This window comes from Pygocentrus nattereri, chromosome 2, assembly GCF_015220715.1.
Source record: "Pygocentrus nattereri isolate fPygNat1 chromosome 2, fPygNat1.pri, whole genome shotgun sequence".
Taxonomy (NCBI): Eukaryota; Metazoa; Chordata; class Actinopteri; order Characiformes; family Serrasalmidae; genus Pygocentrus; species Pygocentrus nattereri.
In genome coordinates, this window is record NC_051212.1 from 15,415,534 (window position 1) to 15,440,206 (window position 24,673).

The 24,673-nt window shown below is 39.9% G+C and overlaps 1 protein-coding gene across 1 annotated transcript; it reads right to left on the reverse strand.

The window, feature by feature from the left end:
• Window positions 1–15,770: 15,770 nt before the first annotated feature.
• Window positions 15,771–24,238, reverse strand: LOC119262467 (sialoadhesin-like). The gene is made up of 5 exons (XM_037534718.1): window positions 24,143–24,238; window positions 23,464–23,770; window positions 20,806–21,054; window positions 20,585–20,686; window positions 15,771–15,903 (listed from the first exon to the last, which is right to left on the reverse strand). Exons 1-5 carry the CDS (start codon window positions 24,236–24,238, stop codon window positions 15,812–15,814), a joined length of 846 nt encoding a protein of 281 aa, XP_037390615.1. The 3' UTR covers window positions 15,771–15,811.
• Window positions 24,239–24,673: the final 435 nt, after the last annotated feature.

Consider the following 24,673-nt stretch of genomic DNA (forward strand, 5'->3'; position numbering starts at 1 on the left):
GACTTTTTTATTTTACTTTTAATAACTGCAAAAACCTGTGAAATGTACTGTGTTACTAAAGTGACAGCAGAGCACGAGGCCTTTTAGCCCCTCCTCCACCTGTCAAACCCACAAAGCTGAACCAACATGGAGAGAAACCACAATGACCGTTTTAACACCCATGCTCGGAAATTCTGACACAGACAAAACACACCGTTTGTTCAAGAGCAGAAAAGATGTTATACTTCATTAAAAACAATGTTAAATGTAATGTAAACCATTAAGTTAATGTCATAATTAATAGTAGTCATTTTTGTGAGGTTACTCTAGGCTTCTCTTGCCTTATAGACCGTGTTATGTTAAATAACACACTGCATAAATAGGCCATATGTGTTCATATGTAGATCACAGTATAATATCTATGCAGTTCTGCAGTCAAAACATGAAGGTCAGTACTGATGCCCTGGGGGTTGATTTCTGCAAATAGCTCTCAAGAAAAATATAGTTTTTATTTTTGATGTTTTAGTGTGTTTTTTCCATAAAGTCTTGCAAATTAGTGATAATCAGTTGTAATTAAATTGAAAACACAATGTTTGCACTTGGTTGTAGTAAAGACTGACAGCATTAAGCAGCAGTGCTTAGCCAGTCAGTTAATGCTACCTTTTATGTGTATTAGCATTGTATGATTTTTTTTTTATGTATATAACATGTAAGCAGAAATGAAGCACCTGCCCTGCCTGTATTAGAATAAAAGAATTAGGTTTGGTTTCTACACATATCGACTGTACTGAGATCATTTGTTGACTTTTGCCACAACATTGATTTACAGCACTTTTCGTTCTTAACTGTCACCTCATTTATCAATATTGAGATACTTTGCTGAGAAACTTGATAAAATACATGACATTGTTCACTTTAATAATGTGGTGTGTTTTTATATTGTAATATTGACGTGTGAGCCATTATATATTGTGATAATAATATTCAAACTCTAACTGTAAATGTTCTTCATTCTTCTAGTTTTACTTTATACATTTTACATAACAACTGCATAACTGCTAAAATAAGTTCTGTGTGTTGGCTGTAGCCTCTTGACCTTGTCCCTCCACTTCTCAGACCATGTTGGTAGCCTTGGAGACCGACATCCAAGCCAGGTAGCCTATATAGACTCCTGCACCTGTGAATCCTGAAGTAACGTCCTTACACCCACTTGTATATATTTCTAGGAAGAAGTAAAAATGTAAGCTGTAACTAACTGACCTGTAATCCTGTAATTATTGTTGTGTATGATGACTGTAACTTTCTAGGTGATGCTGAATTTGCTCTTTGTGTGCACAACTGAACATTACTGTGTTTCTGAAGTGATGAGCAGAGCATACGGCCTTTCAGCACTAACTCCACTTGTCAGACCCACAAAGCTGAACTAACACATATAAACCACAATAAACACGTCAACACCCATTCTAGGAAATTCTGTCACAAACAGAAACACACAAACTGCTTCTTCAAGATAAGAAAAGATGATTAACATCAGCACAAACAGTGGTCAGTCATATTTCAGCTGTTCTCATATCTCCAGTTTTTTTGTTTTTCAGTCTCTGGTATAATTTGAGAATGTCTGTCTGTCCTTGACATGGTGTGTAAATGTCATGATGAGTGGAGGCAAAATTATGTAGAAAACAGATTGGTTATGTTGACTTACATTAAAAGTAAAGTATTTTTTTCCTTCTGCTGTAATTTTCAGAGATACACTATTCCAACTGCAGCAAATAGGTCTGAAAGCAGAGGCCAAACAAGGGAAAACATCAAGGGTATTAATGCCAGGTTCAAATAAATACGTGTGCAGGGATGTAGATGAAGGATCTCTCGTCTTACACTGTGATTAAACTGTAATTTGTTGTGTTTGTGTAGAGCACAGAGTATAATCTCTATGCAGTTCTACAGGCATTAAACTTCATCAAGCCAGTTTCTTTAGGCTGACTGTGCTGTCATAAGCTATATATGCAACCCCCCCCCTGGAGCCTCTTCCAGCTGTCATTGGGCGAAAGGCAGGATACACCCTGAACAGGTTGCCAGTCCATCACAGGGCAGTATATGCAAACTCTAATTCTGACTTTACTTTGTCTAGTTTTATTTGGTAAATGATTCAAGTTAGTGCTGTATGTTGACTATAACCTCTTGACTTTATTTCCTCACTGGTCAGTCCAAGTTTGTACCCATGAAGACAGACCTCCAAACCAGGTCTATACAGTCCTGCAACAATAAATCTAGAAGGAGAGTCCTTAAACCCACTGGTATATATTTTTATAGGCTAAAACAAAAAACGAATCCTTATGTAAACTCTATGTACCCTGCATCACCTACACCTTCACATTCTAACAGTCCCACGAGCACATTCTCTAAAAAGCCCATTTGTTGTATACTGCCACCTACTGTTTATCCCGTGTGCTGCTTACACATTCATGTTTACACTCCGAGGATCAGTCAGGGACACGTCAGAGACTCAGTAACAGACATCCACTCTTCTAGGATGTCTAAATATTATACAGGTGATTATACGGTATGTTATAGTGAACTGAAGCTCCTCAGTGGGAGTTTATTAGTACTGATATAATCACAGTGAGATTAACAATAGACGATAAATATTCGTCATCGCCCACATACAGTAACAAACTGTACAAATAGCTTGTTAAGTATTTAACAATAATTACTTGCTTATTGATTCTCTTCTTTTTTACTTCTTTTCTTTTTCTGGAGGGACTTGCTGTCCCTTTGCTGCTGTAACACTGAGAATTTCCCCATTGTGAGAATAATAAAGGATTATCTTATCTTATCTCATCATGGTGGTGTCTCCTGGCCAGAGTCTCCCATCCACCTCTCTGCAGTTATGAAAGGACCCTAATCCATGTGCTCATCGCTGAAGATCTTAATGTTTTGATTCAGTGTAGATGTAGTTCTGTGCTGATGTCTGCTTTTATAGATATTTATTTAGTGGGTATTTATGAAGATAATATACATTAGTTAGAATATAACAGTTTGCTCTACTTTAAGATTTAGATTAACAGTCACTGCTTTTCTCACATCTCAGTCAGGAACCATTTCCTCAAAAGTGAAACAGTTTATAGTAAAACATCTTTCAATGTTGGATTTTTTTTTTAAAGGAGGCTGAAGTCGTTTCTCATTCACCTGCTTCTTGTTCCACTTGTTCTGTTCCACCTTAAGTGGTGCTTGACTTGGCAGAATGTGCACCATTTAAGGTGGAACAGAAAAATTAAAATGAGAAGCTGGTGAATGAGAAGTGACTTCAGCCTCTCGACTTGGTGTTTGACAGTTTCTTCCTGCAGATTAAACATTTCAGGAAACCAGCTGGAGTGACTTATAAATGCAGATAAGTCAGTTTGTCTCCAAATGATCGATGTTCATCTTAAATCTTTCTCTTCGTCTTTTTGTCAGCTACAAGCTGGGCGAGACTGATATCTCTGTTGTTCAGACCAGCAGTCTGCACGTCAGTCTTCAGTGTTACAGGTTGATGAATTAGCAGTTATGCTTAACTCCAGCATTTCAGACCATTTATTGTGAAAACTGTGTTTGAACTGTGTGTTATAACGATTTTACAGCAAAGGAGGATTAAGATATATTACCTAACGCTCTAGTTGTGCTGTGGAGCCACAGCGGGGTAATAGAAGAGCCACGTGTTGCCGACCCGGCTTAGCTAAAGTGGAAAAAGCATTTTTGTAATAGACTATTACTAATAGTTGTGTGCAGAGCCAGCGCCACTGATGAGAATTTTGAGGCTGAAGTGTTGCTGAAGTTTTTTTATGAGGAAATCTGATTGACTTCGCTTTTACTTAGTCTACATTTTTGTTGGATATCAGGCCTTTGGGTGTGTAAGTTTGATTGTTGGTTATACAACTGATATACTTCAGTATTTGGCAGTAAATCCTGTGAAATTATGTGGTTTCAGTGGAGCTGCTGAGGACTGAGTGACACTATTCAAGTCCACTAATAAACAACAAATAATAAAACTGTAAATGCACCAGCTGTGGAGACAGAACTGTGGACAGAACAGCTTTTGACTGACAACAGTGAACAGCCAAGCTGAATGAGCTGCACTGCTGTGTCCAGTGTGTATTAGTATAGATTAGTATACATTAATGTTTTAAAAGGTTCCGGTTATTAAATAATATTGTAAGTAATGACGTGTGAATCACCTGAAATTAAGTTGGTTGGTTGGTGTAGTGGTTAACATCTCTACCTTCTACGCTGTAGACTGGGGTTCAGTCCTCCACCAGGGCAACCACCCTACACTATACCAATAAGAGTCCCTGGGCAAGACTCCTAACACCACCTTCACCCACCTGTGTAAAATTATCAAATTGTAAGTCGCTCTCGATAAGAGCGTTTGCCAAGTGCAGTAAATGATGCGCAATCAAATCTTGATCTTCACCTCATAATACTGTTCAGATACAGTTGGTCGACCCCCTTAGTGATCCCGAGTCAAATACAGGTGGGTCACCTACTGATCTCCAGTCAGTTTATACCATTTAGGTTCATAATAATGAACTTATTCAAACAGCACTTTGCTGATCAGCGATCAGGCAGTGAGATCAGGTTCTGATCACCTGACATGTTACTGTCTCCCCAGTATGAATTATAAACACATGAATAAATAAAACCTATAAAAATACAAACACTTTCCAACACCCAGTTCAAAAACAGCTTACATGCACAGATTTAGATTCCATACAGAACATGAATATGATTTATGATTTGATCTACTGCCAGAAGAAAATGATTAAAACAGAAAAACAGTTTCACATTTTTATTTTAAGGTCTGCATCATGTAGACAAATCCAATACAATACTGAAAATAATAATGATGAAAATGTGAGGTGATAAATTCGGGGTTCGTGATGCATTTACACCAATTTGACCAGCAGGTCAGTCTGCGGTGTTTTGAGCGCTTCAAAACAATGAATCATAGAGAGAGAATATACCCTGGAGTGTGTCTCTACTGGCTGAACTTCACAGCCTGAGTTCACAAAACCACCTCAATAATGAGAGTGCTGATCTAGAACCAGTGTTTGTGATTATGATCATCATAAATGCAGATGATTTGAATCTGAGATCAGTCTCTAACTCAGAACTGCTTTATGAACACCAATCTTGCTAAAGTTGAGGAGAGAGAGGATGTTGTTCTGCACTGGTTTTCTCAAAAGCACCTTAAAAGAAAGATGATTCTTAAATGGTAGAGCGAGCATCACACTGAACACTCTCTCTCTCCTAGACTGGGTTGATCCTAACACACAGATGCTTTTGTGAAGCTGAGTATCCCAGTGTCAGGATGGCCCAGTGGCACAGGGGGTAGTGCTGTCTCTTCAGAGCGAGAAGGGCCTGGGTTTGGTTAGGCGGGGCGACTGCAGTCCTTTCTGTATTGAGTTTGCATGTTCTCCCCGTGTCTGCACGGGTTTCTTTCAGGTTGTCTGGTTTCCTCCCACAGGCCAAAGACATGCAGCCAGGCCAACTGGACATGCTAAATTGCCCCTAGATGTGAATGTGTATGTCAGTGTATCTGCCCTGTGATCACCCAGTGACTGCTGGGATAGGCTCCAGCACTCACCCTGACCCAGAAGGATAAGCGTGTTCTCCCCGTGTCTGTGTGGGTTTTCTCCCACAGTTCAAGAGATACTAAGTTGCCCAGAGGGGTGTGTGTATAATAATAACCAGGACGTGAGTCAGGCCTGTTCAGCCCAGATAAATCTAGGCTGGTGATAAAAGCAGTACTAAGTTTTGGTCTCTGACCACGTTCCTCTGTATTTATGATGGTGATGGTCTCACAGTCAACCTGCCTTAACAATGGCAGATCTAAAGTGTCTTCTGCCTTGTTGATGAATGTAAGTGACTTTCTTTAAATATTTTGTAGCATCTGGAGCTCCCCGTTGTCCTTGGTGCCAGATGTTGGCCTATTGGGCGTGTCTGTCCTCTTCTTCTACTTTTACTCTCTTAGTTTTGTCTTTTCCTCTGTCCTACCTTTTGTCTTGCTTGCTCCTCTGATCTCAGCTCGTTATTAAAGCTTGTTGTGTGTTGTACTTGCTGTGAGAGTGAGCATTTAGTCCAAGTCCGAAGTATTTAATTCCCAATAAATCTCACATGAGCCTGTTAGTCTGAAAACTTATTACTTGACAAGGGCTTCACTGTCTTTATTCAAACATGTGGATTTAATGTTAATACCCATATAAAGTTTGCTTTGTGACAGATTCATGAACTGTACTTATCCACTACAGCAGAGCCTTATTTCAAGCTTGTAGCTGAACACAGTGCTGCTCATTGTGAGTGAGGGACATGCAGCTCGTCCCAGGTGAGTGCAGAATTGTAGAGGACTGCATGAGCAACAGTGAAGTAGTTTTTCCTTCTGTTGGTCTGCAGAAGACTCAAAGCCCTTTCTGAGAGCTCAGCTCGGCTCATATTGCTGCAGCATATCAGATAATTACGCTGCGCCGACACCGTTAAGCAATTTATAGACCAGTAATAGTATCTCAGTCTTTAAATGGATTTAAATAAAGGTCATTAATAACCCTAATTAGAGCTGATTCAGTACTTTGACTGAAATTAGTCTAGACAGCTGTTTAAGGGCAGCCAGTAAGTTGTTTGTGTAACCCTCGTCTCTCTACATGGCTCCCCAGCTGGGCTCTGCGTTGTTTTGATGGTAATGAAAGGGACCAGGAAGCGCAGGAATGTGGTGTGATCAACTGGTGGCGCTGTTTTATTGTCAAGCTCAGACAGCAGCTTGGCATTTCTTCAAGGAAGCACACAATACTGTCAATTCAGCAGTTTTCCCACTTCTAACTTACACTCCACGAAAGTCTCAGCTAACATTCACATTTTCCTCCATTTAAAATGTACACAGCACTCAATGGCATTCACCACTCTCATTAAATAAAACACACAAACTTCTTAAACAGTTTAAATTCCCAAGCCTACATATAAAACAGGTCACACCACCTTTTCACTTGCTATATTTACAAAAGAAAACACAAAAACAGCTTGAAAATATGCACTAATTTGGACCACTAACTGAACATAAGATGTTATCCAGTGGTAATCTGTCCAAAACCTTGATGGATATTAGATCTTTTTAAAGGATTAGTTGGGATTAATCACAGAGCACAGTCAGCCTATCTCACCTTCAAGGAAGCCCACAACACTGTGTCTTATTTACTAAACAGCAACAATAAAGAGAAACAACGCGTAGCGCATGTACTTCCACCTAGTGGCCACGACTAGTAACAACACCTTACATTTGAAAATGATTTTCTCAATGATTTTTCCCATGAAAGGTAGATTTGAAATGTCTGTAATTTACTCACTAGAGTTGCTTCTAGACTTTTCTTTTTTAAGAGGTTTAACAACCGTGCTAGGAAAATGCCCAACATGAGTGACGTGTTTACTTTCTGAAGTTTGTTTGCTGCTTTTTAAAAGTTTTTTTAGTATTAGTTGGTAACGTGTGAAGACTTCAAGTGGATCAACTAAAACTGAATTATTAATAGCACTAAACTGGGACATTTTAACCACGATACCTTAATGTAGTGATGCAGAGAACACAGGCTCTTTGGTGGATATAGATGTAGTAAAGGCTCGTCTGACATAGATTTAAGTGTTAAAGTATACAAACTCATTACATCTCTCAGCTGAAACTAATTCAGGGGCCATATATATAGATGACTTAGTTATTCAGCCATGTTGAAGAGTGTTCTGCTTTTGTTAATATTAATGTTGATGACGCTGGAGAAAAAAGATTTTCTAGCTTTGTGCATTATTGTGTTGTAATCAAGCAGCCGGTCTTTGGAGATTTCTTTGTAGATCTGAGGTTTGGTTTTACGCCATCAGTGTTCAACCTTCCTACATTCTCTCTTATGGAGCTGAAGTGCAGCAGCGTTCCTCCGAGACCTCGTTCATCGAGATCTCATTCATCACCACCTAAGCAGCAAAGCATCAACACAGTCAGATGGTTTGCATGGTGCAGCGCATTTTGCCCATGAGTAAGTGCAGCTGTGTGTCATTTATAAACCTTTTCTAAAGCAAATGTGTCTGTGTTTGATGTTTAGTGAGGACCACATTTCAAAGAAAACCATTTGAAAACCACATCCATAGATGATCATGACAGTGTGCGCTCAGTCAAATGCTTGGAGTCCAAAAGCGGGACTCTTCAGTCTTACATTGTAGTAAACAGAAAACACAAGAAATTCTGGATTTTATTTTTTTATTTGAAATATTCTAAATCCATCCATCCATCCATTTTCTAAGCTGCTTCTCCATCAGGGTCGCGGGGGGGAGCTGGAGCATATCCCAGCAGTCTTCGGGCGGAAGGCAGGATACACCCTGGACAGGTCGCCAGTCCATCGTAGGGCGAAATATTCTAAATGTATTTCATAATTATTTGCATTTTCTAGAAAAATAATGAATTTAGTTGAAACAGGCTTTTAAATGCCATTTATACAGCTCCATAAAAGTTCATTACAGGGTCATCAAAATGCAGTACATTTCAGAAAAAACTGCTTATGGTCTCTGATTTTACAGCCTGAGGTAGGAAAACAACAATATGTCCAGAATCACAGCACCATCTGCAGGACAGAGTAAGAACAACACTGAAGAAAGAATCTGTAGAGAATACAGGAACTATAACTCAGTAGTGGAGCTCAGTACTGACGTGTATGAATGTGTCAATGTGGGATTCTTTGTGTATTTTCATATGTTAATATTTTCAGTAGAAAAAAAGGATTTCAGTAGATTAGTCCTGAAGTGATTTCCTCTTTTACCAGCTTCTCTGTGATTTTACTTCCATCTGGATTGGCCATTTAACTGAAAAACTGTTGCTTAAAAGTTGCTTTAAATGTACTTCTAATGTGATCATTGGCTCCACATGAAGGAAATATATCAACATGATTACTATGTGTAAGTACTTAACTAACTTAATTTAAGTTGATATAATGTATGTCGGTGGCGCGGTGGGTAGCGCTGTCGCCTCGCAGCGAGAAGGACCTGGGTTTGAATCCCCAGCCGGGTGAACAGGGTTCTCTCTGTGTGGAGTTTGCATGTTCTCCCTGTGTCACCGGTTTCCTCCCACTGTCCAAAGACATGCAGTCAGGCCAATTGGACATTGGCTAAATTGCCCCTAGGTGTGAGTGACTGTCTGTCTGCCTTGCGATGGACTGGCGACCTGTCCAGGGTGTATCATGCCTTCTGCCCGATGACCGCTGGGATAGGCTCCAGCACCCCCCCCGTGACCCTGTCGGCGAAGCGGCTTAGAAAATGGATGGATGGATAATGTATGTAATTTGTGTGAAGCCAATGTACACAATTAAATCATTTAAAATGATCCACTTTGTTTTCAGTGCAGTGTTTTTTATCTCTCTGAATCTCCTGCTGTTTCTCCACTGAACTAACTCAGCAATGTGCTCATTCCAAATTCACACAGTTTTTTGTGTTTATATTCAGAACACGGGATTAAAAAATAAGATGCTCTTACACTCCAGCAGCAAGCTCCTACATATGAAAATAGAATTATAAACAGAAGTGGACAGGGGGCAATAAGGGAGGGTGGTCTTGCACATACAGGAGGACATTGCACATACTAGACAAATACACCAGATAACAAGTAACAATAAATAAAGCAGTGACAGTAAACAGTCCAGGTGACTGGCAGTAAAGAATTATGAAGGTGGCAGTGATTACAATAGCATTACACTGTGAATATACAGTGTAGCAATGTGTAGCAGTATGTGTGGAAATAATAATACAATGTGAGAGAGCAACGTAAAATATCACGAGGGGTCGCACATCAAGAGTACACTACTGAATACAGTGTAATGCTGCAGTATATACAATTCACCAGAATGCATAAACCTTCTAAACCACTTATCCTTCTGGGTCACGGGGTGCAATTTATACAATTAATAAAACTAAGCTATGCTACATCTGTGTTAGCTGTGAAGAGCTCTGTTGGTCTGGGGGAAGAAGCTGTCTCTGAGGCAGGTGATGTGCACTGCATTGCTTCAGAAGCATTTGCCAGAGGAACAGGACATGAGCTGGGTGGGAGGTATTCGAGATGGTACACTGAACCCTTGCCTGGCAGCAGAATGCCTAAGTGTCCTGAAGTTGTGTGAAGTCAGAGCCTGTGATGTTGGAAGCAGTTCTGACAGTTCTTTGATCATTTTAGTTCTCTTTTTAATCTCCTAGTACCCATATTAAACACTTCTGGAAACAATGGATGCTCAAACATTTATTGATCCTGGGTGGTAGAACTTCCATCCTCTCTACACGAGCAGCACATAAGCAGAAAGAGAAAGAATATCAGGGAAATCAGTGAAGCGAGATCCCACAGGCTGATTAAAGGGGCGATTATAATGGCAGTTAATAGAGTATTGTGTGGAGTCTGGGGTTGGGCATTTCAATCATAGCTGATATTCTGGATGCGTCTGCCTGTTGCCAAGTGAGAACAGTGTCATAACTGTCAATCAGTTGCTATAGCAATAGTTCAGGGTGCTCAGCGCCTGCAGTCATCACTAAAAGTTTGCCTTCCTTTTGATTTGACTGGTCAGCACAGAAAAAGTTTTGCGATATAGGCTTCCTGACCACTTTGAGTTTGTGTACCAGACTTTTGCTCTGTACAAAAGGCAGCTATATGTGGCTTGACATTTATACTGAGAAAGATGTGACTTTAATAAACAGACTAATATGTCTATTTTCAACATTACCAGCCTCGTCTCACTTCAGACAGTGCAGACACTAAACTCCCAATCTAAACACTCAGTTTATCTACCAAACAAATAATAATTTGTCTGCATTGGAAACGGCTTTTCCAGAGTAAAGTTAGAGATTAACAGAACGGACAGAAATGTATAAAACTCTGCTTAGAAGCCATTAACATAATTTATGATAAAACACACAATTATACAGAAAATAAATTAGAATTAATAACAATTGACCTGAACAAGTATTCTGCCTAGAAATGTATTTACTTTAGTGTATGGCAGGGGTGTTGATCTCTGGTCCTAGAGGGCCGGTGTCCAGCACAGTTTGGTGATTTACCTGCTCCAACACATCTGATTACACTTAACCTGCCAATTAAAAGATAAGTGGGTATGTTTGAGCTGGAAAACCTCCAAACTGGGCTTTCCAGAGTTGTGAACCCCTGGTGTACGGTATCATTGGCATGGAACCTTAGACTGCTGAATGAGGAGAAGAACGTCCAGTCGCCCATCGCTGTATATTGAGGTCATTTCATTGACTTTTTAAACTGTTTGTTGTATAATAATGAACATGTGATAACACAGCACTGTATAATGCAGCACTTTGCTTTATAAGTATATTTTGGTCACCAAATTACCACCGCAAGTCTTACGTAGTGCACTACGTAGGTATTTAAATACTGGCTCCTGCATCCCACAAGCACATAATATCACTAAGAATAGCCACGTGGGAATCAGCCATATCCATACTGATCAAATGGCCTGCGTGTCTGGCTGCAGGAGTTAGAATTTTAAAACGTACATAGCAGAATATTTAGGGGGTATGGAGCCATTTGGGGTTTGGGTCTGATGTTACTTCTGACTGAAACACGGACATATGAAGAACGTAAGCCATTCTTTAATGACACCCTTTCGTCTTTTAAATTGCCATATTACAGTGAATCGTGTCCTAAGTACTTTACCTCAAACATGTGATATTAAAGTTGTTTAGCATGTTTGCTGTATTTTATTATACGACAGGTAGTTCCGGCCACGCAAGCTGATTGGTTGAGAAGCGTTCTAACCCTGCTGTTATTTCACCATAACATCACTGGTTTTTCACAAACACTGTATCACTCCGCTGAGACGCTGTTGCTAAGCAACGACTTTGACAGCTGTAAGAGACGCTCAAGCCATTTGAACGTTTTCACTTATTACTTTGCGCAGAAACAGAAAATGGACACTAAAGATGACATTTGACCTACAGCTGATTTGGTCAGCTCTGAAGATGAGCAGGCGCAGTGATACAGAACTCCGTTATTGTGAGCAGGTCATGAGTGAGCGTATATGGAGGACTTTACAACGGCTTTGAAAGCAGCTCAGCCAGTCAGATTTTAGGACCGGAAGTTTCTGTGGTTAGTCGACAGCAACCACAACGAGAGATGTCTGCCTGCCGGCTCTGCTGCCAAGTCTGTTTTAGGACTTCCTGGTGTGTTTTTAATTCACAGTTAAAAACAGGAACATGGGGACAGCTCGGAACCAGACCTCCCTGGCTTCTGGGCACAGTCCTCATTGGTCCTCATGGCCTGTCCCCAGAAAACAGGGACACCTGGTCAATTTACTTCACTGTGAGTAGCAACGTGGCTAATATTACCAGCACTGTTAAATTCCACATGACTGGTAAAAGTAAATGATAGACAGCTAATGTTGAACTGGGTCATGGTGTCTCTGCATTTGACTGCCTTTATTAATATTTTATCATAAACTGCTCTGAACATGTGTTTATGATGTGATGTACAGCTGCCAGATTCCATCCTGGAGGATACAGTTACAGTCAAAGTGGAGTTTGTGGAGATCAATCCAGCCAATCCAGTGAGTGAGTGAATAAAAGTGGATGAGAAATTCAGTTTTATTTTGATTTTTTTTGCGATCAATTCTTTATTATGTTTAACGAAAGCAGTAACCAGTACTGCAAAAACACATAACACAAATCACACAAGCACAGATAGAACAAAAGACATAACAAGACCATAAAATAAAATAAAATAAAATAAAATAAAATAAAATAAAATAAAATAAAATAGGGGAGAAAAGAAAAAAAGGGGGGGGAGGGAGGAGTTTTTACACCATATTACATATTTTTCAGGGTTTCGATTGCATCGTACCAAATATTAATATTAGCTTCATTAGCACCATTAACTCGGGCAGTGGAGAGTTCCATGTACATTATGTCCAAGAAAGAAAAAGTCCAGGCTGTAATCGACAGAGAATGAGGAGGTTTCCAACGAACTGCGATCATTTTCTTTGCCGCAGTGAGTCCAGCCATAATAACACGTTTTTCACTTTTGGATAAAGAGAGTTCCGAAAAGTCATTAAACAGTAGACTAGGTATGATGGCGCGTATCTCCAGCGAAACAAGATTTGAAAGCCTAGAAGCAACCTTGTCCCAAAATGATGTTACAGGAGGGCATTCCCAATACATGTGAAGAAAAGTACCGCCAGCCTTTGTAGAACACAGTGTGCACGTGGGGTTATTAAGAATATTCATAAAGGAAGGTTTGCGAGGAGTGAGGTAGGTTCTGTGTATGTAGTTCCAATGAATTAACTGGTGATCAGGGTTCCGGGAAGCTTCTAGAATATTAGACCAGACCACCGCCCAATCAAAGTTATCATCTAAATCAGAGCAGTCCCGTTTCCAGAGCGTGTATGAGGTGAGAGGTAGATAGGATGTTTCCAATAGGAGCCGATAAAGCCTAGATACCATTCCCCTAGTCTTATCTGAATTACCAAATATGTTGTAAATGGGGTGGGTAGATAACCGATGCTGCGATGATATACCATTTGCTCTAAGGACAGACCTCAGCTGTAGATAAAAAAAAGAAGACGTGGGTAAGTTGAAACTAGACTGAATATCCTTAAACGATCGTAAGCCGTTATCATCAAAAATGTTTCCCAGATGAGAAATACCCCTATCGGCCCAAAGAGATGCGGTAATAGGCCTTCCTCCAATTAACAGGCCTCCGTTATTAAAAATTGGAGAATCTTCATGCCACTTACAAGGTATTTTAGCTAGCTTTTCCATGTCCCGCCATCTCTGAATGAGATATGAGATAATTGGCCCAAACCGTAGCTGGCATTGCTTATTACTAACGTTCGCAGAGAGAATATCCTCCAGTTTCCAAGGATGTACAGCATTTTCTCAATCGAGCGCCAGGAAACACTCATTTTTGAGTCCAGCATTTAAAACATTTTAATATCCGTCATAAATCTGTATTTCTTTTGAACAGTTGACCGTTAGAAGCCTGTAAAGACACTTCCCATAACAGAAGGAATATAAAGAAGGAATATTTCACTACTTTACTCTGAGGGCGGCCCGGAGCGGCTAATCGGGAGATTCGGGACGATTCCCGATGGGCCGGCTCATGTCAGTCTCGAGGGTGGGCGGCTGGATGGGGGGATGATTTTGACATTTATCCGTCACTTATCTGATCTTTTTACATTCATTCTCCGTTCAACTATCTATTCATTCTCCATTCATCTGACAGCGCAGCCCCTACATCGCAGGAGGTCAGATGGGTTCTACCATCTGAGGGAACCCCCCCCCCCATGTTTAAGTTGGTTGGGTCCGCGAGTCTCTTTTCTGGAGCGGTAAATTAAATGTAGCAGCAGAGCAGCGCGAAGCGGCAGTCGGTGGTGATGGAGGCAGGAAGACGCCAGGTGGAGCCGAAAAGGCCAGGTTAAAATAAAGAAAGGCGCTGGAAGAAGAAGAAGCTGCCAGATGTGCTGAATGAACAGAGCTGTTCTCCAGAGGACAGACCCCAGCTGCAGCCGGGGAAGAGAGAGGTGGGAGTGACGCTGTACTGTCAGGGTGAGGCTGCTGCGCAACGTTTCTGAAATCTGATTGGACCCCCAGGTGCCACCCCAGATGACTGACATGTCACAGCACCGCACGTCTTGTAGAAAAGCGCCTGGTGCAGTTTGTAAGCGGTAAAACCCGTTGACTGCTAGGCCCCTCCTGTGCAGTAGGTGGCGCTGTGTATCACAGAATTGTAATCCACCCCACTGAAGGAGGAGGAGGAGTCAACCGCTCAGGAAGCTCCTCTGACTTTGTGTCTGGCTCTGATGTGAGTATGAAGTGGCTTTCTGTTCAGAAAGAGCTGAACCCACTGCAGCAGCCTAGGGAGCTACAGGCACTGTCAGACACAAGGTGGGCTGCCGTAATCTGAGGGACAGACTTCCAGCAGTTCTCAGACTGTTGCAGGATCTTGGACTTGAAAGAAGTGGTGATAGATGAGTTGAGGCGAGGGGTCTTCTTTCTCAGATAGATGAGCAGCTCACAGGGCTATTAGTGACCTTGTGTAAAGTTCTTGGTCCAGTCCAGCACACCTGATCTAGCTAGGGCTGTGGAGCTAGTAGGTGCACTTACAGACACTTTCCAGGACTACAGACATGAAAAGGACTTTGGGGAGTTATGGAAAGAGGTTGAGGAGCTGGCTGAGCAATGCAAGATTGGTGAACAAACACAATATAAAAGACATCCTAGAATCAGCTCAAGATGTCTTGACTCACTGGTGATGAGCACTGTAGGCCAGAGAAACTGTGATGATGATCTCCAGAGCACTTTTCTATCAGGTGATTGTCTCATAACTGAACTGAAGAGGCGTTTTACAAAGAAAAGCTGTGAGATTATGAAAGGGCTGCAGTCTCTGAACCCAAAGAGTGCAACTTTCCTGAATGAAGAGCCCCTGTTTGCCTTTGCACAGACCTATGAGTCAGATTTAAGTCACCTCAAGCATGAGGTTCATCATGCATGAGGTTCAAGCATGAGGTACATTTCTGACCTCATCTGGGAGTTTGTTCCAGCAGTTGGCAGCATAATGATTGAATGATGCCTCACCCTGCTTGGTTCTGGTTGCTGCTTACTGACTGGTCCCCTGTGATCAGAGAGGTCTTTTGGGTTTGTATACTACAAGCAGATCAGCAATGTCTTTTGGTCCAAGGCCATTCAGTGATTTTTATATAAATACAACACTTTAAAGTCCATTCTGTACTCACCTCATAGCCAGTGCAGTGATTTGAGGTAATGTTTTCAGATCTCTTAGTTCTCATAAGACCTCTAGCAGCTGCATTTTGAAGAAGCTGTCTGAGTGTGGACTTGGGAGGGCCAGTAAAGAGACCATTGCAGTAGTCCGGCCTGCTGAAGACAAATTAATTAGTTTTTCTTGGTCTTGTTGTGATGTGAATTTTTTTAACTTTGATATATTCTTGAGACAGTAAAATGTTGCTTCCGTAATTACTTTTACATGACTGTGTATATTCAGATCTAAATGAATTATTATGCAGAGATTTCTGGCTGAGAGTTCTGTGTCTTTATTTTGTACAGACAGTATTCAGAATATTCTGTTCTCAATTCAGCGTTTTAGTAAAATGCTAAATAAAAACCTTGTTGTCTTGAGGTCTACTCTCTCACAGAGCTTTCTGCGTTGCATCACTGAGTTTCATTTCCTCATTAGCTGAAGATGTAATTGCCACTGATTTCCAAAAAAGTCAAACCTCAACTGTCTAAATAACTTCCCTCTGCTCTAAAGCCTCAGACATTATATTCATAGACTGACTACGTGACCCATGAGATAGGACTGTTTTTCTGTGTCTGTCTTTGTGGTTATGCTTTACATGCAAACACAGGATGCTGGGCCTCTACCTCTGAGCTCCATGGCTCTGCTCGTTTGGCAGGAATGAGACACTACCTGTGAGAATCGTTCACAAACACACAGGGATGGGATGCAATGGAATATACTGTAACTGTATTACAATCTAACGGAGGTATTTGGAATACATATTCAGACTACAGAAATTAAGTATGTGTAGGTCGGGGCAATATAACAATATTTATCATTCTCATTATAAATTACATCATGATGTGTCACAATATGCTTTTCTGAGCATGTCATGATATCATCAGATATTAATGTCAGTGGTACTGAGCTCTGCTACAGCCTGAATAGACTTATAAAATCAGTGTAACTAGACTAATAGAATTAATTTACTCCTTAAAATCCCAGGCTTTTTACATACTAAAGCTTATTATTCATTAAGAACAGGGACTTCAATGTAACCTGGCTGAGCTATTCTTAGTGTGTAATTAAACTTTGGCCCTGCTGGTGCGCCTTGGCCATTTGAGGGGTTAACCTCAGTGTTACTAAACTCTTTTAAGGAATGATGGAACTTAATAGTGTCCTCAGTAGTGCACAAGTTCACAAGTGATAAACTTGGCATCAGTGTTATGCTGGACTACGTTGCCTTGGAAAGTAACATACGGCATTAAGTGAAAATCACAAAGCTACTCGCTTTATAGTCTAATTTGCAAGCCTTTTTATTGGGATATGTCAAATTGTTTAGTTCATGAGACAACAGTGGAATTGTGGGAGCAGCAATGGAATGAAGTAGGTGATGAGATTAGCGATAATTTTGTATAAATTTTTTATGAAACATATTAACACATCATATCATAAAGAAAACTGCCAACCAGTAAAAGTGAAGAACACACTGAACTAAATAACAATGACAGCAGTAGAGTTTTTTTCACATGCTTTATCAATATGTATTGTAAATGTATTCTGAATGTTTTTATGTAATGAATACAGTACTGAATACAGTTAGAACTATTTATCCAGTGTTCACTGATTGTGACTTTTTCAAGGTATTTTGCAGTGCAGTGCTTCTTATATTCTCTACACTGAGTAGTGATAAATCATCATTCTCCTACACAGATTAGTCCTAACGGAACTTTTACACATCATGATGAAGAGATTCTTGGAGAAAAGTGCTGTAAGCAGCTCTACTGTAGGGCAGTACAGCGATTCTGAGATTTGTCTAGTGATGATTAGTGATAACACTAATTGGCTTTGACACATTTATCATGTCCTCCTGAGCCTGCTGTGCTGAAATGCCCCTCCTGGCTGTACACAGTACTGCAGACAACAGCTCAGAATTATAAAACAGTGAGTGTCTTTGTTTTAGGTGTGTTCTGTTCATTACACACTGATTGCTGATTAAAGCTGAATATCAATACAATAGAGAACCATACGTACCTTCTAGTGTCATTTCTTGAGTGTAACTTCTTGAGCACTCCTCTGTGGCCACTGTTATCAGATCTTTCCCTGTGAGTCACAAACTCACATAAAAATGTCTCTGTTACACTTTTGTTGCCATCACATGTGTCATACAGTGACATTTACTAGAACAGTAGTCACAACTATGTTTCAGCAATATGGATTTTGCTTCTTCATTATCAAATAGTTTAACTGTACCTCCTGCAGCATCTCACTGCAGACACGTATTTGCAGAATCACCCTTCACACTTTACTTCCATGAGCCCAGCTGAAAAAATCCATAGAAACCATTACGTGGTTCTGTTGATTCCTAATGGTTTTATAATGTGTTTTGACTTTTTGATGGTAGAATGTAATTAATGGTTTAACAGGTGCCCAGTGGGCGACTCTAAATGCAAATGGTTTTCTAATGGAATCAAAAGTTGTTCTATATGAAACAAGGAGAACTGCTGAGTCATTATTCCATGATAATGTGTCACATCTCCTGATTTTCCCAAGTCGTGGCTGTCTTGAGGGCAACAACTGCGATGAAGCCCTCAGGCCAAAAAACACATCAGCTAATCAAAGCTTGTCTTACAATGAAATTTCAAATGTTGGCTACTTAGAACAAAAGTTAACTAACCTGCTCCACAGCACACAGGAGCATAATCTGTAAATCTTAATGGAGCTAATCTTTGGTTTTGATATTGAGAGTTTAGTTTTCTCCATCACAAAAAATAGAGATTATTCTCTCTTTTGGACCTTTGTGAGCTCATTGTGGTACGAAATGTATGTATTGTCTATCATCATCATGTGGGTTGTCCCATGTCCATCATCATCATCATTACCATCATCATTATCATGTGTGTTGTCCTGAGTCTGTCTTCATCATGAGTCTATCATCATCATCATCATATGTGTGTTCTCCTGAGTCCATCATCATCAGCATACACTGATCAGACATACCATTATGACCACCCCTTGTTTCTATGCTCATTGTCCATTTTATCAGCTCCACTTACTGTATAGGTTCACTTTCTTCTTCTACAATTACAGACAGTGACGTGTATTTCTTTGATCTTGCTTTCTCAGTGGTTCAGCACTCGTGATTCTAAAGTTTTTTATTCGTGCTGGATGCTCTGCTTAGTGGTTTTCTTATTAAGTTGAATTCCTGCTCTTATATTAATTGAATACCAGCAGTTCTTCTGCTGTATTATCATCACATCATCAGCTCAGTTCCTGTATGTATCCAGATGATTCTCCATGGTGTCCTCAGGCTCATCCAGATGAATATCCATGAGCTGCTCATTTGCTTCTGCTTCAGCAGCTGTCATCTTCAGCTTCTCATTCTCTGTTTTGATATTAATTAATGCCATCAGTTTACCAGCCATGTCATATTTATGATATCAGTTATTAATTTCCTTACTCGCTCAGAGTTGTGCTGTTTGCAAAGTATTTCAGTAACTGTAATAGTAGCATCTGCTCTATCGGTGTTATCCTGTATTATTGTGTATTGTTTTCCATTTAAATGTGTGTAGTTTTCTTTATAGTGATTGCACATTGCAACCTCCTAGCAACACCCAAGCAACCACTTGTCAACATTTTAGCTACCACCTCAGATACCAAACACTTTGCAACGCCATAGCAATCATGTGGCAGCAGCTTAACAACCACCTGTAATACCATAGCAACCACCCCGGACACCATGCCAACCACCTAGCAACACATTAGCAATTACCTTGATCTTGAACTGTCAAGTCACAAAGAAAATATGTTGCATGCAACTTACAACCTTTAACTACAGACGTGCATTTTCACATCAAAGTACGCTGGTCATCAAAATCTGTTGATGTCTGTGAGTTCAGTTGTGCAGAGATTATCAGCGCTTACAGAACAGAGAACAACTGAACGTTCACAACAAATTAGGAGTGAAATAGTCCACAGAGGCAACACCATTCGAGAACATATGAAATGCCCATACAGGTTCTGAGTGGTAGGTACTACTACCAAAAAAAGGATACTAAACATATTTAATATCAGGCCTCATACATTTGGAGTAGATACATCAATGGAATAGAAAGAACAATAATAATTCTGCTGTAATTATTAAAATTTATTAAAAATCAAAAGCAAACGGTACAGAATCACACTTCAGTTATGTCTAGCCTTCAAACAAAAGGAGATATGACTGAAAAAAGATACTACAGATGATAAAATACCACGATAACTACAAAAACAATTATAAAAGAAAAATACATCTTAATAAATTAATAAACTCTTAGCTTAGATAAAACATGCAAACTGTTCCAATGTGATTATATTTTAAAAGGAGATAAATTAAACTACATCAACACTACTCTTGCATATTTATGATGAAAGTACAATGTTTATTACACTATAACAATAAAATATTCTGTGCTTAAGCAAGCCAGTATCAACTGTTTATAAAGACAGAACTGAAAAATAAAAATATTAAGTGACAAACAAATGAAGACGTGCAAAAATATTCATTAAGCATGAACCTGATTTACTGTGAATGAGAGAGAAAGAGGTTTAAAACACACAGTTGAATAATTCTAATGTAAAACTCATGACACTCATCATCATGCTCCAGCTTCTGTCACTGCTTGTTCTCCTCATCAGGTCTAGCTGTGAAATACACAGTGAGGGACATTACTAATGAGTCAAAGCTCAAGTTCATATATTAATAGGGAGTATTAGCTAATATAGAAAGGTCCATCTGAGTGTGTTTGTTATAAGTGACCCACAGGAAGACTGAGTTCTCACCTTGAGCTCTGTAGCATTTGACCCCCAACACAATGGTCACCAGCAGATACGGAGACACTGCCATTAAACTACTGAGCAGACTGAAGACGGAGAACGAAGCTCCTGAAACACAATGAAATAACTGCAGTGTTGTAAGCGTTGGACAGATGATATTATAAAATAATAAAAAACAAATAAATACAAATAAAAAATTGAAATGCTTTCTGTTAAAATCAGCAAACCTCTGACTGAGATCCAGCTCTGTGGAGACTCTCCTTTCTCTGGGTGTTTACAGTGGTAGAGACCTTCATCTGACTTTGAGACAGTATGGATGGTCATCTCTCCTGTAGTCTGAGTCTGGAGGAGTGATCCATTCTTATAGAACTCAGCTGTGAGGTTTGAGGGCTTTGGGTCACGATATAAACAGCGCAGAGTCAGAGGATCTCCCTCAGTCACAGAATGGACAGGACTGTCCAGAATCACAGAACCATCTGCAGGACAGAGTAAGAACAACACTGAAGAAAGAATTTGTAGAGAATACAGGAACTATAACTCAGAGATCTCTGTACTGACAGATCTAAATATGTAAATGTGGGATTGATACAAATTCTTTATGTATTTTCACACAGTAAAATTTTCAGTAGAAAAAGGTTTTCAGGAGTTTAGTCCTGGAGTAATTTCCTCTTTTACTGGTACTACTCTGTCATTTTACTTCCATCTGGATGGCCTTTAAACTGAAAAAAGTTGCTTAAAGGTTGCTTTAAATTTACTTGATTCAAATGTGAACATCCACATTATTATAATACATTACATCAATATATTTAATATGTATAAGTACTTAGGCTGATGTAATGTATTTCATTTGTGTGAAAACAATGTCCAACTCATCAATGGCCTCATTCAATATTCAAGTTTGGTTTATATTCATATGTATTTAGAATAGAGGGCATTCAAAAATCCAATTAAATTCATTCACTAGAGCAGCATGCTTCTACGTATTGAAGTATAAGTGTAAATAGAAGTGCACAGGGGGCAACAGGGGAAGGAGATACTGCACACACAAGAAGGGTATTGCACATACTAGACAAATACACCAGACAACAAGTAACAATAAATAAAAAAGTGTCACCAAACATCCAGATGACTGTCAGAGAAGAATGAGATAGAGGGCAGTAGCTGCACTGACATTACACTGTGTAGTTAAGTGTAGTACTATGTAGAGAAATACAGGAGATCAATGTAAGAGATCAAAAGAGGGGAAATACAAACAGTAAACTATTGAACACTACAGTGTAAAGCTGCAATATATACACACTTTCCCAGAACAGTTATATTTATGAGATACATCTTATAGAATTTTCTAGATAAACCGTGACACAAAATGTCCCTGTGCTGTGGGAAAAGGTGCAAGATGCAATATATTCAATATAAATATGAATAGGGAGTACAGGGCCAATCAGTGTTAGCTGACGGGTGATGCACACTGTGCTGCTTTGAAAGTTCTTGCCAGAGGGAAGTCAGAAGAAAATAACATCAGCTGGGAGAGACGCATCCAAGATGAGAGACTGAGCCCTCGCTCAGCCTGGGAATGCATGAATGTCCTGACGTTGTGTGAGATCAACGCCTGTGGTTTTGGAAAAAGTTCTGACAGTTCTTTGATCATTTTAGTCCTCTATTTAGTCTCCTAGTGTGCATATCCATATTAAACACTTCCTGAATTGGGAAACAGTGGATACTCAATCATTTGTTGATCCTGGGTGGTAGAACTTTCTACACTAGCAGCACGTTGGCAGGAGGAGAAAGAAAATCCAGAAAATCAGTGAAGCGAGATCCCACAGGCTGATTAAAGGGCCGATTACAATGGCAGCTGATAAAACATTGTGTATAGTCCGGGGTCGGGCACTTCAATCAGATTTGGTGTTCTGGGTGCGTCTGCCTGTTACTAAGTGACAGCAGCGTCATAACTGTCAGTAAGTTGTGCTAAATATTGTTTTGATATGTAGAGGCAGAAAGTTCTGTGATTTTCATTAACTAGCAAGTGTGGTGCTACCAGAAATAAACTAAACTACACTGTTTCATAAACAAAAACACAGCTACTGCCCAAATGAATGTAATGTTTTAAATAGGTTGCTTTAGGTGCATAAAATTTGGGACGGTATTAAATAAAGAGGGTAAGGCAGGTGTAAACCTCACAACACACGGGTAACAGAGTTTCAGAGATGAGCCAAAATAAAAAGATACGGTTTCTTTCTGAGCAATTTTTCCAATTATCTAACTTATCTAATTATCTAGTTATTTAAATTGTTCTTGTTTGTTTTTTTGCAAACAGCTGAAACATATTTTTTTCTAATAAACCTAATTTGTAAAGGGGCTGAATAATAATAATCATTTTGATTGTGATTGTACACGCAGGCTGTTCATATTTCATATTTACCACTATATCACTGTCAACATTACATTAAAACATGTGTAGCTTCACTGGTTGTTTAGGACAGAACATTAAACTGTTGTAATTCTGACCGCTGGTTCCCGTCACCACCACTGTAAAGACATAATAAGGGATTAAGTTTTTCTCTAATGCATCATTCCACATCAAAACATTCTGACTCTGTTCACATCTGAATGACTAAATTACGCCAGAATCAGAATAATATAAAAATATATAGTATAATTCTCCTTTTAGGCAGCGAGTCAGTCAAACCAAAACTAGCCATGTGACACTTTATACATTCCTGTTCACACAGCAGGCTTGATCTGAAGTTCCCACACAGCCTTAATAAAACTTTTAAATGTTAAAGGTGAACTGATCATGAAGCTCTGTATATTAAACCTCTGCTGTCTGCATCCAGGTTATAGTCCATGTTTAGCACCAAATCAGTAGCAGAAAGTTTTCTACTCACCAGTGACGTTTATCCAGAGAGCATCACTGTAGTGAGTGTAGTAGACTGGGGTTCCTCTCCCAGCTCTGCACCAGTACTGTCCTCCATCAGAGACACTGACTGAGCTGATGGTGTAGGAGTGTGTTTCAGTCTTGGTCTCATTCTCAGGGCTCTGTGTGTGTTTGGACCAGTAAAACCTCCATCCAGCGGACTGATCCAGCTTACAGTACAGAACCACTGGATTTCCTATCAGTGCAGCTCCTTTATGGCTTGATGTGAGTTCAGGTTTAGGTTTTTCTGCAGTTGGAGATGAAGCACACAGTTCAGACTAAACTCCCACCCTAAACACTCAATTTATCTACCAAACAAATCAGTTTGTTGTCACAAATCCACTTTTCCCAGAGTTCAGTTAAAGATTGAAACCCCATGCTAAAGTAACACACAGAAAGCTTTAAGAACAGAAAAATGTCCAAACCTCTGACAGAAGCCACTAAACACACCTTACATACATAAAAATACAGACAGCCCTGAAGGGGAAGACGACAAGAAAGAGAGTTGCTGAAGTTTCATCCACAGTTTTTTCTACTTCTGAGGTGCACTAGACAGGTAAGGTATGATAAAGAACTGGCTAACACGTTTAACCAGCAGCAGCAGCTGTTTTTTCCCTTACCCATCAGGAATCAAGGGAAATAGTTTTCACCAGGTCTCTGAAAGGTGAGGGGAAAAACAGCCACGCCCTGCTGATCAAAGCTGGTCTATAGTGCTGATTGTAGCCACAGTTGTAGCTCACAGTCATTTCTTTCACTTAGTCCTCAAAAGAGGAAGAGGAAAAAACGCGGCTCCCCTGCTGGCCAAAGATAGCATAGCATGCTAAGTGTTAGCTAATATTTTATTATACTGTTCTGAGTTTTTAGGTTTTTGAGATTGTAGAAAAACATTTGGCTGTTTTTGGTTTGTGTGATGGACCTGCGACCTGTCCAGGGCGTATCCTGCCTTCCACCCGATGACAGCAGGTAAAGGCTCCAGATACCAGGGTGTTTGGCAGGTGGTCAGTCGTTTAGGAGGAAGATTCAATATGAAGTTTAAAATATTCAGATGCACCTCTGAGGCTTGTTGACCTGTTTCATCGACTCGTCTTCAACTCCTCATGTACTGTCGCTCTTCACAACCACACATGCTGCGTTTTAGCGATGCACAAAGTGGTCGTGTAACCTGTAAATTAAGGATGTAT